This window comes from Coregonus lavaretus, assembly GCF_964263955.1.
Source record: "Coregonus lavaretus genome assembly, chromosome: 20".
Lineage (NCBI taxonomy): Eukaryota > Metazoa > Chordata > Actinopteri > Salmoniformes > Salmonidae > Coregonus > Coregonus lavaretus.
The window spans coordinates 37,381,947-37,401,325 of record NC_140007.1 but is presented as its reverse complement, the minus strand read 5'-3'; the positions used below and the strand labels follow the sequence as shown (position 1 = coordinate 37,401,325).

The 19,379-nt window shown below is 46.7% G+C and overlaps 1 protein-coding gene across 3 annotated transcripts; it reads left to right on the top strand.

The window, feature by feature from the left end:
- Positions 1–1,051: 1,051 nt before the first annotated feature.
- Positions 1,052–18,622, top strand: LOC311147486 (LIM domain and actin-binding protein 1-like). 3 transcript variants are annotated; one of them, XM_084184216.1, is made up of 12 exons: positions 1,080–1,244; positions 3,316–3,469; positions 4,580–4,625; positions 6,050–6,448; positions 13,367–13,427; positions 13,968–14,062; positions 14,327–14,404; positions 14,495–14,546; positions 16,071–16,141; positions 16,415–16,548; positions 16,757–17,324; positions 17,767–18,603. In XM_084184216.1, the coding sequence occupies exons 2-12, from the start codon at positions 3,348–3,350 to the stop codon at positions 17,842–17,844; spliced, it is 1,704 nt and encodes a 567-aa protein (XP_084040342.1). In that variant the 5' UTR covers positions 1,080–1,244; positions 3,316–3,347; the 3' UTR covers positions 17,845–18,603. The 3 variants fall into 3 exon arrangements, with proteins under 3 accessions (XP_084040340.1, XP_084040342.1, XP_084040341.1); XM_084184214.1 differs by having other exon boundaries at positions 1,052–1,244; positions 16,757–18,622; XM_084184215.1 differs by having other exon boundaries at positions 16,074–16,141; positions 16,757–18,622.
- Positions 18,623–19,379: the final 757 nt, after the last annotated feature.

Sequence of the window (19,379 nt, the reverse complement as noted above, 5' to 3'; positions counted from 1 at the left end):
TAATCAGGATAAGCCAAAAGGTTTCACCCGTGGTTCCTCCAAAGACACACAGACCACCCAAAGTCAAGCCAGAGAGAGTTTTATCCTGATCCACACAGGGTTCTGACTGTTACACAACTTTAAATGAAACCCAGTTTGTATTCTCTGAAATCCTGTCTGCCGTAGACATAGTTATCTGTCAGGTTACATTTAGCTTTAGCGACACAGAGCCCTGCCCTACACACAGTAGAATCATGTGGTTTGGATTAGACTGTAGTGATGTGACACTGATGTAGCCTAGACCCTGGTGCCATGCTATCTGAAGCTTAGCGGTCCTCTTTAACCACATGGTATTAGACGGCAGAACAACAGTGTCTTAAACATCTTAGAGGAACAACAAGGTACAGAGGATTTGTTTTGGTATTGGTTTATTGACAGACAGACCTTTTGAGTTGAAGAGGGATGAGAACATGGGTTTGATGGCGATAAGACGTCTCAAGTCTTTTGATCACAGACACTCAGTGCCGTTTGTCTGGATTGTGAATGACTCACATCCCCTCAGCCTTTGACCTCATGAGAAGGTGGGCGGAGTCTGTGCCACTTCCAGGAATTGAGTGGGATTCTTCCCTTGATGTCATACTGTGTAAGGAGGTGTAGGCTACACTGTATGTATTCACCTTGTTTGCTTTTAGATTCACCCTCAGGAACACAGGGTCGTCACTAGTTAACACAGCCACAATGTCATAATTATGTCTAAACCACGTCCATTTCTACAATTTCTCTTCTTAAAATGTGATTTTAAACATAACTCTAACCTTAACCTTAACCACACTGCTAACCTTATGCCTAACCCTAACCTTAAATTAAGACCAAAAAGCTAATTCTTTGGTGTGCCAATTTTGACTTTGTGGCTGTGGAATCTGACTTTGTGGATGTGATATCTAGTGTAAACCGGAACACAGTGGTTTAGATGGGAGGGACTCTGACTGTACCTGCCAGGTGGAAGTAAATGCTGCATCGTTATTGGTTGGAGTCTCATGGTCTTAATTTGCTCCCTCCCATTTCTCCAAGCATATTACAGACTTCTATGAGCACACAGCAGTGCAAGACAGCAAACTGTTACTGAGGCACTGAGGAGAAGGAGACTTGAAGAGCAAGAGAGAAGGCAAAGAGAAGGCAGAGAGAGCTCTACACTTGAGACTGAGTGAAGTTGAAACAAGCATCAAGTAATAAGAGAGGAGTGATAAGATAAGATAAACACAAAGGTATGTAATGTGCCTGAGCTCGTTTAGAATGTTTTATGGGGGGAGAGATGATTATTTGTTTGTTTTCATGAGATGTAATGCAAAACAGCTTGTTTGTATCTCATGAATGAGAAAAGAAACAAAGTATTTTTTATAAAGCTGATCTTAAAAAATATAAAGGCTTATCATGGTATTTAGACATCAGTCTGGAAATACTGCTTTGAAAGTCAGGAGTTAAGTTGGGTGCCTAAGTTGGGTCTATTCATTTTAGTTGTTTGCTCTCTGTGCTCAAGTAATTTCCTATATTTTTAATGTGTAGTCAATCATACGCTGCTGGCAATTTCCAAAATGTGTTGTCTGAGGTGATATTTTGATTTGATCTGTGTGTAGTGTTCAGTGGATAAAGAGGAGGTGTTAAAGCTAGCCTATATTCCAGTGCAGCAGATTTGGATAAATGCCAACCTGCTAAAATGGGGACTTTTTTTGCTGACCTAAATATTATTCATAATAACGGTGAGATCATCACCATGGTTTGTGCTGGATGTGTGGAAGGAAGGTGTCTCATATTTCTTCTTATAAAGGAATATATAGCCTAGGTCTACCTGTCTCGCCATACCTCTGTTCAAAAATGACATTTTAAACCAATAGTTTCAGACAGTACTATGTTAGCTTATTAAACTGTACAGAACCCAAGAGGCTTTCCCCTAACTGGAATCCTCATCATCCAGATAGGCTAATTGTTTTTGTCTGGTGGACCATGTGTAATCCTAAAATGACAGTTGAAATGAGAGTGCATGCATGACAGTTAGGCTGAGAGTGAGTGCATGTCATGACAGTTAGGCTGAGAGTGAGTGCATTTAATGACAGTTAGGCTGTGAGTGAGTGCATGCATGACAGTTAGGCTGAGAGTGAGTGCATGCATGACAGTTAGGCTGAGAGTGAGTGCATGTCATGACAGTTAGGCTGAGAGTGAGTGCATGTCGTGACAGTTAGGCTGAGAGTGAGTGCATGTCATGACAGTTAGGCTGAGAGTGAGTGCATGTCATGACAGTTAGGCTGTGAGTGAGTGCATGTCATGACAGTTAGGCTGAGAGTGAGTGCATGTCATGACAGTTAGGCTGAGAGTGAGTGCATGTCATGACAGTTAGGCTGTGAGTGAGTGCATGTCATGACAGTTAGGCTGTGAGTGAGTGCATGTCATGACAGTTAGGCTGTGAGTGAGTGCATGTCATGACAGTTAGGCTGTGAGTGAGTGCATGTCATGACAGTTAGGCTGAGAGTGAGTGCATGTCATGACAGTTAGGCTGAGAGTGAGTGCATGTCATGACAGTTAGGCTGAGAGTGAGTGCATGTCATGACAGTTAGGCTGTGAGTGAGTGCATGTCATGACAGTTAGGCTGTGAGTGAGTGCATGTTATGACAGTTAGGCTGAGAGTGAGTGCATGTCATGACAGTTAGGCTGAGAGTGAGTGCATGCATGACAGTTAGGCTGCGAGTGAGTGCATGTCATGACAGTTAGGCTGAGAGTGAGTGCATGTCATGACAGTTAGGCTGAGAGTGAGTGCATGCATGACAGTTAGGCTGCGAGTGAGTGCATGTCATGACAGTTAGGCTGCGAGTGAATGCATGTATCTGCTTGCCCTGGCTTCCAGTCAGTCTGTGTGACGTCCCAGGAAACAGGTGGGTACTTCACGGAACTGTATGACACAGAGATGACTGGGCAAGGCCTGCGCCTGCTGATAGTAGCTTGGGGACTTCAACTTCATGATGAGTTCAGTGTCTCGATGAGAGTTGGATGAGTAGCTGCTGTGTGCTGGCTACTGCCTTACGCACTGCTGATTCATTCATCCATAGGAACCACGAGTCATTCTGTAGCCTACTGTCATTCACTGCAGCCTGCTCATACCATAGACACATGGCTCATACACAGTCTTCTCCCACATGCTGAGATTCTGCTGCCATGAAGCAAACACATCTGAGTTTTTTTATTTAGCAGGATTTCTAATTCCAGAAGAGTATACGAGCAGTATGATTGTCTAGGGTAGAATTGTGAGGTTAATTTGACCTCATTTTTTTCTCCCTCTCCATCCAGCTAGAGCAGTTTTCCCCCTGAGAACAACAGAGATGGCCGTCACTCCATTCAGTCGCAGACAGTGGGCCTCCCAGTCCCTCAGAGTCACAGCTAAGGAGTTGACCATAGTCGGCACCAGAGGCAAGAACAATGCCATCGCTGAGCGCTTCTCCAAGTAAGTTTCTCTCACTCTCTGCCATTTACCCTTACTGTGACTGTTATCTTCCTATTATCTTCTCTTCTCATACAAGGACTCTTCACATTTAAACTCACCCAGATGTATCTATTCTCTCTCTATTGTACATACCCTTGTACCAAGGTAGAAACACACATACTCACTCCAGTATTGCTATTCTCTCTCTCTCCTCCTGACCACTGATGGCTTTTTCCACCCCAGTCTGCCCTGCTGCCTGAAACCATAATCATAGATCACCACTCACTCCCACTCTTTGTCCTCTCCTGTCCTGTCCTCATTTGTCCTTTCCAGTCCACTCCTGTCTTGTCCTGTCCTGTCCATGTGTTTGCTGGATCAGTACAAGATAAGAACTTTAAATGGCTTGAAACTGTATTTGATAACATTGCTGATTTGTACTAGCCTGAGTGCCAGCCTGCTTGTGCTATCATGCCAACTCATTGTCTCTCATTGTCATTGAGTAGGCAAGAGGACAACCAGATCAAGGACCAGGCTGGATTTTTACCAGTTTGTCTAGCCAATTATAGAAACAGCACCGGCTATGACATGTCTGAGATTGGATTGGTCCCCCTTCATACCTCTCTACTTTCAACAGTTTGACATTTTGTTTTTCCTTCTCACCTGTGTTCCCTTCCAGCCGTTGCTATTCTGTGTAGAATGATGTTTATCCATATCCCCACAAACCTGTTATTCCAGTTTCACTGATGTCGACAGTTCTTAAATAGTCAAGATAGGTCAACTGAGATGAACTTCCTGTGAAATGTCTCCTTTATTCTCCCAGATCACCATCCAGCGTATTAGTAGGCCACTTTAGTGAAGGAAACGTCCCTTTTGTTATTTTATGATTGATACATGGTCAGGGTCATTGACATACGTAGTTCCATATTTTTGACATTCTGAGAAGGTTTCAGTATCTGACCACTAGGAGACAGCGTTGATCCATGTTTATGTGTATTGTTGGAATTAGAAGGGAACCTTACAAACGTTTTAGCTATAGAGAGGCTAAGACGGGGCTGTAAACGGCAATACCTATAAACTGCTCTACCTCATTACATAGGCCTATGCTCACAACCCCATCTATCCTCTTCCTAGATACCAACTGGCTGCAGAGGAGGGCAACTCCGAGAGGAAGAAAGCAGTAAGTACCCAGTCAGGGTTGGAAAGTGCAAATATCTAATAAAGCTATAGAACCAATTTCTCTCTCTCACACACACATACTTACTCATCCTCACTCGCTCTCTCTCACACACTCTCTCTCTCAGACACACACACACAAATACACACACTCACACCGCAGGTGGGCCTATAAACACACACACACACGGATGTCCACATGCTGCACTTGGAGGCTAGACTTGTAAAGCCTTAATCCTTATTTTGAGACTTTAATCTTAAGGTAGATAATACCTCCACTGTCGTTTCACATCGCTGCTCCTGTTCCTGGGTGGCATGAAGGACTACAATGTAATGCCTGATCCCACCTAGCCGAAACATCCACCCTTCCCAGTGGTCAGTTGGCTCGGCCTGGGAATGGGGATATAAACAGACTGCAGGGATGTAATTTTTTTCTTCATTAAGCTACTTTTTAAATTCCAGGTAGGTGTCTGGAATAAGTAGATCATCAGCTGTTGTACTGTATTGAAAGCAGTGCTTGAAGTGGATTGAAATAGGCGCCGGCACTCATTTTGGGTGACAGTTCTGTTTACATGTATATTTAGGTGCGGGAGTGCTGCAATAATTTGAAGCCTATATTCTATAGGAGGTGCGGGGACTCGAGCAGTAGAACATTTGAAGTGCCGGGGGGGTCTTCAGTTTGGGGAGGAGGCATGCCACTGGTTCATAATGTTTGGTGTATACATATAGTAATTTTTATGATATGTTATGAATTCCAATTCATACAATAAGTTACGATTTTGTAAGTGCTTAAGATTCCGGACTGCATCTTTAAATGGCTGTAAATCTTTATTTCAGCTTCACTTATCTTTCATGGTTGTTATGTCAACACAGGACAACACTTCAGTTGTTTACTTGAAAGAAAGCATTGAGATCTTTTTCATGGGTAGGCCTATCTTGTGTTAAACATCCCTCAAAGTGTTCTAGTCATATGATCCTAGTCATTTGATGAGCATGAGAAACTGTGGTCAGCTGGTTGGGTTAGCCAGGGAGAGGTCTTGTTGGTAGAAAGATGCTACTCCGGTTGAATGCTAACTTTAGCTTTATTAGAATGAGGTTGGAGACTCTTACTCTTGTATCCTGAAACTATTGATGTGACTGGTATCTGTTCTGTCCTATTACCCATTGGTCTCTATATCTTATCTCCTTCACATGCTGCTAATAGTATTACCCCATTGCCCTTCTGGGTTGAATTCCACAGTGTTTCTGTACTAGGATTCTATTCTTGGATTCTATTTAGGCACACACTGTACAAACTGTACAACCCTTTTGATTTATGCCATTGCTATGTTTCTGCTAGTCAGACTGTAGGAACAAGTTGAGGAGTAGCCCTGGTGGATATAATGGGTATCTTAATAAAGTAAACTTTCTCTTTACGTCCTCCTCCAGGCTGCAGAGCTGTTGCCCCCAACTCTCCGCAGTGGCAACCTGAGTGTGTTGAAGAAGCGCTGGGAGCAGCCTGTCCAGTCCTCAGCCACGTCCTGCGCCCCACTACCCCACACCACCCACACTCGCTGCTTACTCCCCTCAGACCCTAAAGCCAAGCATCAGACCCAGCCCCAGCGCCAGGCCACTGAGGCCCAGCCACCTCTTTCACCAGACCCCAACACCAGCCCCACAGCTGCAGAGGACCAGGCAGGACCAAGCATGGAGAGAAGACTGCAGCAGAGAGACCCAGAGAGGCAGGAGGCAGCAGCAGTAGTACCTTGTGTCCCCAGTGAGAAGCCCAACATCCCCATCAACAACCTCAAGACGATGTTCGAGAAAGGAGAGAACCATCAGAACGAAGCAAGTCCAAATTCACTGATTACAAGCTAGCGTGTATTTTAATAGGATATATTCAATCATGTCACATTTTCAGAGACACCTTTTTTACTCTTTACCTTACATTTAATTATTTTACGTCACATAAATAGTGAGAATGGCTATTGGCAGAATGGAAACACTTTTATATTGTTTAGGTATTAGGAGAGTGTTGTTGTGTGGATCAGGTGGTGTGATTACACATGCTGCTCTGTGACAGTGACTTAGTCGAAGGGTTTGCTAAAGATAAGCCCCATGTGTTTTAATCCGAGGTCAGAGGACTCCCTGAAGCTGAAGTATCATAGTTCATAAGACAACTAGTCTGTGTGTCATCATTGTTCCTGTTCTAGAAGTGAAGGTGTCGTGTTCTCCAGGCGTCAGAGCCCTCCTGGTATTAGTCCTGCTGCAAGTCACATGCACCGCTATGAGTGTTCTCATCTCACTACAGAACACTCCTAGAGATGGGCTAGATGTCAACATGTCCTCAGGCAGATAGGAGGGGTGCTTCAAAACAACCACTGTCCTATCCTCCTCATGCTCCCTGTGGGGTTAACAGCCATGTTGATAGAAACGCAACATGGAACAATTTCAAAGATTTTACTGAGTTACAGTTCATATAAGGAAATCAGTCAATTGAAATAAATTCATTAGGCCCTAATCTATGGATTTCACATGACTGGAAATACAGATATGCATCTGTTGGTCACAGATACCTTAAAAAAAGGTAGGGGCATGGATCAGTATCTGGGACAAACCAGTCAGTGTCTGGTGTGACCACCATTTGCTTCATGCAGCATGACACATCTCCTTCGCATAGAGTTCATCAGGCTGTTGATTGTGGAATGTTGTCCCACTCCTCTTCAGAGGCTGTGCGAAGTTGCTGGATATTGGCGGGAACTGGAACACACTGTCATACACATTGATCCAGAGCTTCCCAAATATTCTCAAAGAGTGACATGTCTGACTATTCAGGCCATGGAAGAACTGGGACATTTTCAGGTTCCAGGAATTGTGTACAGATCCTTGTGACATGGGGGCGTGCATTATCATGCTGAAATATGAGGTGATGGCAACGGATGAATGGCACGACAATGGGCCTCAGGATCTCATCACGGTATCTCTGTGCATTCAAACTGCCATGGATTAAAATGCAATTGTGTTCGTTGTCCGTAGCTTATGCCTGCCCATACCATAACCCCACCGCCACTATGGGGCACTCTGTTCACAATGTTGACATCAGCAAACTGCTCGCCCACACGACACCATACACGTGGGTCTGCGGTTGGACGTACTGCCAAATTCTCTAAAACAATGTTGGAGGTGGCTTATGGTAGAGAAATGAACATTCAATTCTCTGGCAAAAGTTCTGGTGGACATTCATGCAGTCAGCATGCTAATTGCATGCTCCCTCAACTTGAGACATCTGTGGCATTGTGTTGTGGGACAAAACTGCACATTTTTGTGGCCTTTTATTGTCCCCAGCACAAGGTGCACTTGTGTAATGATCATGCTGTTTAATCAGCTTCTTGATATGCCACACCTGTCAGGTGGATGGATTATCTTGGCAAAGAAGAAATGCTCACTAACAGGGATGTGTACAAATTTGAGAGAAATAAGCTTTTTGGGCGTATGGAACATTTCTGGGATCTTTTTATTTCAGCTCATGAAACATGGGACCAACACTTTACATGTTGCATTTTATTTTTGTTCAATGTAGATGAGCTCATTTAAAAGCAAAGGATAATTTTAACCCTTTTTTACTCGAGTCTAGACTTAAAGTCCATTTTGTTTGTTTTCCTGGCTTGTACAGTTAGTTATTGAATGTGAAAGGCCAGACTTTCAATGTAACTTTCCTATGAGGTAGGGTTTTAGTTGACCTTTGATCAAGATTCAGACCTTTTTTTAATCAGAGCCAGTGCTGTGGGTTAACTAGCTTACTACTCGGTCTTTGAACATGGACGCCCGCCTGGACACCAGATCAGAGGAGTGTTTTGTTGCGGCTTAACAAGTTGCCTCACCTGCCACACCCCAGCTGGCTGAACCTTCCTTAACACAATGCCTCACCTGCCACACCCCAGCTGGCTGAACCTTCCTTAACACGTTGCCTCACCTGCCACACCCCAGCTGGCTGAACCTTCCTTAACACGTTGCCTCACCTGCCACACCCCAGCTGGCTGAACCTTCCTTAACACGTTGCTTCACCTGCCACACCCCAGCTGGCTGAACCTTCCTTAACATGTTGCCTCACCTGCCACACCCCAGCTGGCTGAACCTTCCTTAACACGTTACCTCACCTGCTACACCCCAGCTGGCTGAACCTTCCTTAACACGTTGCTTCACCTGCCACACCCCAGCTGGCTGAACCTTCCTTAACACGTTGCCACACCCCAGCTGGCTGAACCTTCCTTAACATGTTGCCTCACCTGCCACACCCCAGCTGGCTGAACCTTCCTTAACACGTTACCTCACCTGCCACACCCCAGCTGGCTGAACCTTCCTTAACATGTTACCTCACCTGCTACACCCCAGCTGGCTGAACCTTCCTTAACACGTTGCTTCACCTGCCACACCCCAGCTGGCTGAACCTTCCTTAACACGTTGCCTCACCTGCCACACCCCAGCTGGCTGAACCTTCCTTAACATGTTGCTTCACCTGCTACACCCCAGCTGGCTGAACCTTCCTTAACACGTTGCTTCACCTGCCACACCCCAGCTGGCTGAACCTTCCTTAACACGTTGCTTCACCTGCCACACCCCAGCTGGCTGAACCTTCCTTAACACGTTACCTCACCTGCTACACCCCAGCTGGCTGAACCTTCCTTAACACGTTGCTTCACCTGCCACACCCCAGCTGGCTGAACCTTCCTTAACACGTTGCCTCACCTGCCACACCCCAGCTGGCTGAACCTTCCTTAACACGTTGCTTCACCTGCCACACCCCAGCTGGCTGAACCTTCCTTAACACGTTGCCTCACCTGCCACACCCCAGCTGGCTGAACCTTCCTTAACATGTTGCTTCACCTGCTACACCCCAGCTGGCTGAACCTTCCTTAACACGTTGCTTCACCTGCCACACCCCAGCTGGCTGAACCTTCCTTAACACGTTGCTTCACCTGCCACACCCCAGCTGGCTGAACCTTCCTTAACACGTTGCTTCACCTGCCACACCCCAGCTGGCTGAACCTTCCTTAACACGTTGCTTCACCTGCCACACCCCAGCTGGCTGATCCTTCCTTAACACGTTGCTTCACCTGCCACACCCCAGCTGGCTGAACCTTCCTTAACACGTTGCTTCACCTGCCACACCCCAGCTGGCTGAACCTTCCTTAACATGTTGCCTCACCTGCCACACCCCAGCTGGCTGAACCTTCCTTAACACGTTACCTCACCTGCCACACCCCAGCTGGCTGAACCTTCCTTAACACGTTACCTCACCTGCTACACCCCAGCTGGCTGAACATTCCTTAACACGTTGCTTCACCTGCCACACCCCAACTGGCTGAACCTTCCTTAACACGTTGCTTCACCTGCCACACCCCAGCTGGCTGAACCTTCCTTCCTTACTGAAGCACATGAGCAGCTCTTTCTCATTCTCTCAGCTAACAGCCAGGAAGTGACCTGGGCTACCCCTTCCCTCGACCTACACTCCCACCCCTATCCCCTTCCCTCGACCTACACCCCCACCCCTAGCCCTGCCCCTTCCCTCGACCTACACCCCCACCCCTAGCCCTGTCCCTTCCCTCAACCTACGCCCCAGCCCCTTCCCTCGACCCCCACACCCAGCCCTGTGCCTGGCCTGCTCCCTGACCTGTAGCTGAGCCCTAGCCCCTCTCCTCAAGAAGTGGTGATGTCATGGGGCAGGCATGCACATTACTGCAGTAGAGAAGAAACTGAGCCTCCTCTGATAACACTCCCTCCCCTGGTCCTCCCTGGTTTATCAAAGCAAGGCCTTCTCTCTTCTGCCCCTCCTCCTTCTCTCTTCTGCCCCTCCTCCTTCTCTCTTTTCCTGCTCCTCTCTTCTCCTGCTCCTCTCGCTGGAGGAGACGGCCATGAGGGAGAGGCACTGTGAAATTAATTGACCCAACTTCATCTTCTCCCTCCCTCCTTTCCAGCCCCACTCCCCTCCCCTCCATATGCCCCCCTGAAGGCTTCCCCTCCTCTCTGCTTCTCTCTCTCTGTGTGACTGTGATGAGGCAGAAAGGAAGGACGAAGGAGAGGCACCAGTTCAGTGGAGCCACAGTGTAATGAACAGAATCGAGTTAGCTGCTGTTGATGTTCAAAACTCCTCCAGGACAGGCATGAGCGCTCCAGCTTAACTTTTCTCCTCTCCTCTCCTCTTCATTGTGTTCCACTCTGCTTCTCCCTGTTGCTCCTAGCATTGCTTTGCGAGAGGTAAATATGTTTTTTGTTCTTTGTTTGGTCTCAACCCTCGATCTCGGACCTCCTTAAGTTCACTTTTAGTACTGTGGCTCTGAAACAGTCGAGGGCTTATATTTGTAGTTTGCTTTCTTTGCTAGTTTAGTGTGTTTTTATTAGGTTACAGTACATTACGCTGTGAATTGAGTCCTTTGATGGGAGGGCTAGCCTATACACTGACTGCACTATGGTTGGTGAATTATGGTTACTGTCAGTGAATGGGCTTTTCAAGGATTTTTTCATATGCTTTTGTCAATGGTGGTTTTGGGCTATATGTAGCCTACAACTCACTGATTTTGAATTGACCTTTTTTGTTGTTAATGCTCTGATGCCCAGGCAGCCAGCCAGCCGGCGGTAGGCTTCAGGGAGGAGCCTCTGTCTGTATCATCTGTCTCTGGGGGTTTTAATTGTCAGTGGGATTAGTGTCAGCTCTTTGTCTGGCCTGCTGATCAGTTCCTCCCTCTCTGAGCTCAGCTGCCTCCTGGCCTTTTGTTTGTTTACAGCCTCCACCATATTGTTGAGGCACCACCCGTGACCATAGTCTGGAGAGGAGAAGGGTCCGGCTGAATCTTGGTCTGGCTTGGGAGGGGACCTCCAGCTGGATTAGAGTGGGGTCTCTCCACCTGGGGTCCGTCTGGGCCAGCTGGGGTCTGGCTCCCTCTAGAGCCTAGATTAATCCACTCTGGAGGATGGAACAGCACGTGTCACCCCCTTCTGCGAATGCAGATCTAAAATCCAGACTGCCACAAACGCACAACGCTATAAAGACTTTTCTTCCAGAACAGCACTGCTCTGTCTCCTCTTTGTATTTCAGGGTTTTATCCACCCTTTGACCCCTCCTCTCATCCCCCACTCCGTCTGTGTATTATTAAGGCTGTTCCCGGTGCAGTCCCAGCCTCCAGGGCTCTGTGACACCCTGCTGCTCTAATCTCTGATACTGATCACACTCTGGCTAAAAGGCTCTGCATGGTCAATCCGACATTTACGCTGGCCGTAGAGCATTTACTGCGAAGCCGCCTCCGCAGAAGTCAGAGCATTCATACTTTTTGTGCTTCATGGAGCAGATCTGTCGTGAAGGAAGTTGTCAAGGATGTGAGTTTGCTTATACAGGACCTCCCGCCCCCACCTACCGTCAACCAATCATGTCAATGCGGCACTATAAGGAGCTATACGGAGCCCTCCGCATTGTAACAAAATTTGGGAGGTGTACGGCGATGCGGTACAGAGCTCGATTTGGCCTCCGCAGGCCTGGATCGCATTTCCGGAGCAAGCATAAATTGGCCTTTTACAGACACAAGCGGTACAGACGGACAGGAGGCAGGAGACAGAGTGCGTCCCAAATGGCACCCTATGGGCCTTGGTCAAAAGTAGTGCCCTATATATGCCATTTGGGCCGCACCAAGAGGCTGTTCTCACATTGAGTGTGTGGAGGCCAGGTGAAGCCAGTCTTGACTTGAGTCTCTGCTACTACAGGTGTGTGCCAAGAACAGTGTGTTCTCCTCTTGGCTGTTACCTCTAACCTCTGCTCTATGAAATCCCTCTCTCACTCCTGACTGCTGAAATGAGGGTTGAAAAGTTGGTTGAAATGCAGGCAGCCACTCTGTCCCCATGTCTTTAGGTCTGAAAGCGTCACCGAGCAAAGTCAGTTTGATCAATGCAGTCCAGTTGGTTATGTAGCCCTATTTGGTTAAAGTCTTAGGGTCATATGATGGAAGATTCCGAAGTGTCCTAATCAACAACTAATCAGACGGAACACAACATCTATGCATAGTCACTTTACCTCTACCTACATGTACATATTACCTCGACTAACCGGTACCCCTGCACATCGACTAGGTACTGCTTGTATATAGCCTTGTTATTGTTATTTTGTGTTACCTTTTTTGGGGCTGTGTGTATAGGCTCCTGTAGCTGTGTTCAGTGTTCAGCTCTGCTCTGCCCAGTGCTTTGTTCTGTTCTGTGTGTGTCAGGGAGGCAGGTGAGCCTCCTGACTGGAGTGTGACTGTGGACAGGAGGACCGACAGGGGTGTCTGCCTTGCCTCCCTCAGGCTCTATCTGCCCCAGGCTCTATCTCACTGAGCTCATAAGGGGATTAGAGTAGAGAGGGCTGGGAGAGGCTGGGCAGGAGAGGCATACAGCCAGGACGGGATCTGGACAACAAGCCAGGCTGCTAATGGAACTGACTGACTCACTGACAGGCTGCCATACTTCTTCTCTCCCCCCTCTTCTCCACCCCTCTTTTCCTCTCCTTTTCTGTCAGAGCACATGGCTCAGAACTGTCTGATGGATGGCCCTGGTTCTCCCCCACTGTTTGTTTATGCTAGCCTAGAGCTAAATATGTGAGCATCATATGGTTCTGTATGCAAACCACGATGCAGGAGCTGCTGGCATTAGTTAGAATGTTCAGAGCCTGCTGAGTCTACAATGTAAAGGCTACCATAATGGAATGTGCTGTCCTGATAGCATGACTTGGTTCTGTGTTTCCAGGTGTCCAGAGAGCCTGTGAGGATCGGAGGCATCACTGATAACATGGACCAGCTACTTGGCGGTACTATTACACTGAGGGGAAACACACACACACACACACATACACACGAAATGGGACAACAGAGTTAAAAGCAGATGCATTGTTCTCCATGAGTATATTGTTTCACTAGGCTACACAGAAGTACAGAGAGACTAAAACATATGTAAGTTTTTCCTTCCTGTAGCTGTTTCAGTGGTGTAGACTGACTGGAGAGGGCTGGGGCTCACTCGTGCTATGATCAGCAGAATGCCTCAGTGATTACAGGAAGAATGATAGTTACAGGAAGAGGGCTTTTTCTTTCTATTCCCCCAGTGAACCTGTTCCGATCACAGCCTGACAAACACCATGGTTATGTCCCAAATGTCCTATTCCTTAATAGCGCACTACTTTTGAACAAAGCCTATGGGGCTCTGGTCAAAAGTAGTGCACTATATAGGGTGGCATTTGGGACATACCCCGTGACCCACAGTCTGCATTGTGCTGAATCTATAGCCTGTACTTTCATTTACATAGCTTATGAGAGGTGTGTGTAACCTGTGCTTCTCTCGGTCTGTCTCCTAGATGCAGGGAGCGTAGAGTCCGTGCCACTGCGGGACAGGATGGCCATGTACCAGGCTGCTGTGTCTAAAACTGAGGTGTTATCCTCCTCAGTCAGCGTGAGTACCTGTCCTGTCCTTTACTCTCGGACTGCCATGGAAGACTAACTTCATTGTCTATGGTTGCAGTTCTCAAATCTGACTGAACTTGAGCTCAAAGTAATAACTTTTGGACCACAGGAAGAATAGCTGCTGCTTCGGCAAAAGCTAATGGGGATCCGAATAAACCACACCAAACTTCAGGCCCATCCCGGCCAGAACCTGTCATGTGCAGGTTACTTATCCCAACTGTAAAACAGGTCCCTGTCTTTCTCTCTCTAACAGAGTGATCAGCTGGACTCAGACCTCCTCCTCTGCAGCAGCAAACAGAAGGAGAATGTACCCCCAGGCAGTGGGGACATGGTGAGGAACTGTGCTCTTTGTGTCTGTGTGTGTGTCTATGTCTGAAACATCCCTAAATCATCATCCCCTCTCCTCTCCCTCTCCTCTCAGGGTTCGGACTCTGAGCCCAACAGTAGGAAAGCCTCTTCCACAGAGAGCAATGGTAACTCTTTTGGTCCTCCACTACATTTCACCAAATCTATATTCTTGTCTGTCATTATTTGTCTCCTCAACTGAGTGTACAAAACATTAAGGACACTTGCTCTTTCCATGACAGACTGACTAGGTGAATCCATGTGAAAGCTTTGATCGCTTTTTGATGTCACTTGTTAAATCCACTTCAATCAGTATCATGGTCTCCAACAGGTTAATCGGAGCTACCAGTAGCTAGCAGACCACTTATGAGTAGCTCGCCAAACAATTCTGAAAGTATGTGCAATTTTCACCTGTTCCACCGCAAACTGTCCTAAATCTCAAGTATCAGACACCGCAAGCTCCCAGCTACTATCCAACCAACGCAACTTTGACATTATACCACCCCTGGTTAGCCACTATTGGCTTAAAAAGGCAAACCTAACACAATATCTGCCAATTAAGTTTCAGCAATAATGCCCCTTTCTGTCTGTGTGGTGCTGGCGTTTGTCTATCACTCCGTGTGTAGCCAGTAGTGATGGGTTGTTCGCAAACGAACGGCTCTTTTTGGTAATCGTCGGGAAGCGAATCGCATATGTGAAAGAGCCGTTCATTTGGCTCCCTGATTTGCATCACTTTTACTATAGCTTTTTGAGCTCCAGACATCGATTATCTGCAGATTAATTATAAAAACATGATCTGAAGATGGTCATTCGCAGTGCATGAACAATATAATGAGGAGAGGCTCATTCTGGTCCACTCTAATTTTTTCAGTGCATTACATTTTATCCCCCCCAAAAATGTTCAGGCCATCTAATAATTTGGTCAGGTAAAAATATATTTGAACTCACATTTCACAATCTGACATAACGGTGGGCAACGTTTTAAGCTTGAAATTAGAGATTGCCAATTTTTTAAAATGGTTTTAGGTCAATTTCTAAGCATTACTGAACGAAGAGCCGTTTGGGAACCAAATTAACGGCTCTTTTAGGTGAACAGAGCCAAATGGTCCGGCTCACAGAAAAGACTCGGAATGCCCATCACTAGTAGCCATTTGATGTGATAACCGTCTTGTGGATTGACAGAAATACTTTCTCCTAAACCTTCTCAATTAAATGTTAATTGCACAGTAGGCTTACCTGGCAGAAGTATATCATGAGTAAGTACATCATTAGTATATTTTATTTGATATTTGCTAACTTTGCCATGAAATGAGCAGCAGCAGTACAGGACCATCCCTAGACCTGCACATTAGAAGGTACATTCCTCACTGGCTAGACTCGCAATTAAGTGTAGATGAAGGGGCGGAGACAGGTTAAAGAAGGATGTTTAAGCCTTGAGACAATTGAGCCTTGAGTCCATGCCCGACGAATTAAAGCTGTTCTGAGGGCAGAGGGTGTGCGTGCACGTAAGCAACTCAATATTAGGAAGGTGTTCCTAATGTTTGGTATACTCAGTGTATGAGGTTTCAGTTTGTGGGCATTAGGTCAGTATATTTACAACAGCTCCCTCTGGTGTCGAGTGAGTCATTACTGAAATTAGTCTCATGTCACAGCAGGCTCCAGTACCGGCACCTCCTCTGTATCCTCTACCCAGAAGGACCAAGCTCAGCCCAAGACCTCCAGGGTGAGTTCAACAGTCCCTTTTCTGCATTTGTCTCAGAGCAAACCATTCAAACCATTCACTAATAATAATAATAATATAATAATATGCCATTTAGCAGATGCTTTTATCCAAAGCGACTTACAGTCATGTGCGCATACATGTTTACGTATGGGTGGTCCCAGGGATGGAACCCACTACCCTGGCGTTACAAGCGCCATGCTCTACCAATTGAGCTACATTCACTCTCCTAACTAACCTGCCTTGAATGCCTCTCTTTGTTTTGTGAGAGTGCAGAGCTTCTGCTTGCCTGCACAGGAGAGTTGTGTGTCGTGTCAGAAGACCGTCTACCCTCTGGAGAGACTGGTGGCCAACCAACAGGTCTACCACAACACCTGCTTCAGATGCTCCCACTGCAACACCAAACTCAGGTGAGTGGATTGGACAGAGGCCATGCAGCAAGGAATTGTTTGTTTATTGTTTAAACATCTGTTAACCTCACTGTTAGTGGACTTTATATTGTCGTTAGGTCCACAGTCTTGTTCCTCTTGAGTTTTCAAGGATGAGGGTTTTTGCTGCTTGATTATAAAAATGATTGTTTTTCTCAATGTATGTTCTTTGTCTCCCTCTGCTGGACAGCCTGGGGACCTATGCCTCTCTGCACGGCCACGTCTATTGCAAGCCTCACTTCTGTCAGCTGTTCAAGGCCAAGGGCAACTACGACGAGGGCTTCGGCCTGCGCCCTCACAAGGAGCTGTGGGAGACCAAAGGAGAGAGTGGGGCTGGGGAGGAACAGGGGACCGAACAGACCACAGAGGCCACCTCCTTCTCCAAAGACAAGCTGAAGAAGTGCGCCTCTACTGGCACACTGTTGATCAGCCCAGCGGTAGAGGAGTCTCCACTGGCCAAGGTCAACGTGGTGACAGCCTCCCTGGAGACCCGCGCCCAGATCTCAGCAGAGAAGGACAAGCCAGTGGAGACACGTCGGCTGAAGATCTCCTGGCCCCCCCGCACCGAAGGAGATGGAGAGGGGGGTAACATGGGGGCCAGCCCCACCTCAGACGGGAGCTCCGCTGGCAGACCATCCCGTGCCAAGTGGCCCCCAGAGGGTGACTCGGCCTTCCCCGACCAGAGCCCAGAGTCCACCGAATGCTCAACCCTCTGCAGGAGCTCCTCCCTCAAAGAGCGCAGCCAGCCCTTCTCATTGGCCAGCCCCTCCCATGCTCCCGCCCCTGCTGCCAGTCAGACAACCAATTCTGAGCCAGAGCCGCTGGAGAGGAGGAGCTCATTGGAGGACAGGGAGCCTGAGCCGGCCTCCAGTCCTGAGGAACAGAGCATGGAGGTCCAGGAACAACCTGACAGCCTGTCACCTGACTACCACACGCCTTCTGACAACAGCTATGTGGATGTCCACACCAGCTCTGAGGAGGAGGTGACGGAGGGGAGAGTCGCACCTCTAAAAGAGAACCACCACAATTCACTAGAAACAAAACAAGAACAGGGAGTGAAGGAGGACGGGGAGGAGGAAGAAGAACAAGAAGAGGAGAAGATGGAGGGAGAAGAAGATGGAGAAGAGGAGGGGGAAGGGTTACCTTCACAAAACTGCCAGACTGCCTCGTCAGAGATCGTCACGCCCCCCTCTTCTCCAGAGGCGGAGCCTAGGCCCAAGACCAACCACAAGTCTCAGGATGTGGGCTTCTGGGACGGCGAGGAGGCCGTGTCTGTAGAGGAGATGATTAAGAGGAACCGCTACTATGAGGAAGATGAGGACGAAGAGGACTGAAAGAGACTGGTTTATTAAGCCATGAACATTATTAGACATGATTGACTGTAATCCTCCGCCCCTCCATTTTGTTTGAATTGTAGATTTTCTCTCTTCATTTCCCTTTAACCTAAGGAACCATGTCTGTCTGGCTGTGTTTGGTGCGCTGTCAGTTGTGCTCTCTCGCTCTCTCTCTCTCTCTCTGAAACTACTAATTGTAATAATTTATCTATGTCAATTTGACCTTAGCTCTGTGTTTGTCTGGAAGATGGAACAGTACAAACAACCAAACGAATGCTGATAATATGAACTTTACCCAGTGAATGAGAGACGTATTTGAAAATACAGTAGTTTTATTAATGTTTTTAAGGTGGTTTGTTTTATCAGAACCGCAGGATATCTGTAAGGACTGGATGGGTTTCCACCATATGACTTATTCTGCTGGTTATCATTGTTCAAATATGAATAAATAAATTGTTCTGCACAAAATATTCAGTGACCTCTAGTCTCATTATACACATGTAGATCGAACAATGAAAATGGAAAGCAAATTCTGGAAATTACCACCTTTTGATATGTATTATGTTATTAACATACTGTATATTAGTAAGACCTTAACTACAGAGGTGCTGCTGTGTGGATTAAAACAAGACGTGCAGCCATTTTTATCTGGGTAACAATTAAGTACCTTACTGTGATTTTTTTTTTAAATATTAAAATGGTCAAAAATAAAGTTTCTTAGCAAAGAGCAATTTCTCAAGCAAGATTTTTGCTAGGACTGTCTGGGAATGGTCTGAGTGGGGAGGGGAAATGGAAAACTAGCTGTTATTGGCAGAGCGGTTTGGATCTCTCGCTTATTGGTCTATTAACTAATTTACCGCCTGGTGATGGTACCTGGCAGGCCAAAACTCCATCCCACTTAAACAGGCTGACATTTCAGGGAGTCTTTTGAAACAGCTCTTACACTAAAAGGGCATTATCATAATAATCACAGTTTTATTCCAACCTCAGTGTTGAAATATATATAAAACACAGGAAAATATTTTTTTTGACTGCAGTGGGCCTTTAAAGTCTGGGATTTTGTTAACATCAAGGGAATGAGGCACATCAGGGTGATGTGCTGTGTCCCAAATGGCACCCTATTCCCTTTATAGGGCACTACTTTTCACCAGGGACGATAGTGCTCTGGTCAAAAGTAGCGCACTATATAGGGAATATGGTGCCATTTGGGACGCATTCCGGAACAACATCTCGTACATTGGTAAGTTAAATCATACAAACAGAATGCAATGGGGCTGATTGATCAGAATCCCTGTGCAGCATGATAATGGGAAAAGTAAGACGCAAAAGCTGCCAAACCTCAAGTGAAAAAATGACATCTAGTGCCCTTTCTTTCTCTGTATACATAAAGACAGCTTCCGTCTCAAATGGCACCCTATTCCCTGGTTAATGTACTACTTTTGACCAGCGCCCTAGGGGCCTGTTTTTGGAACCAGATGC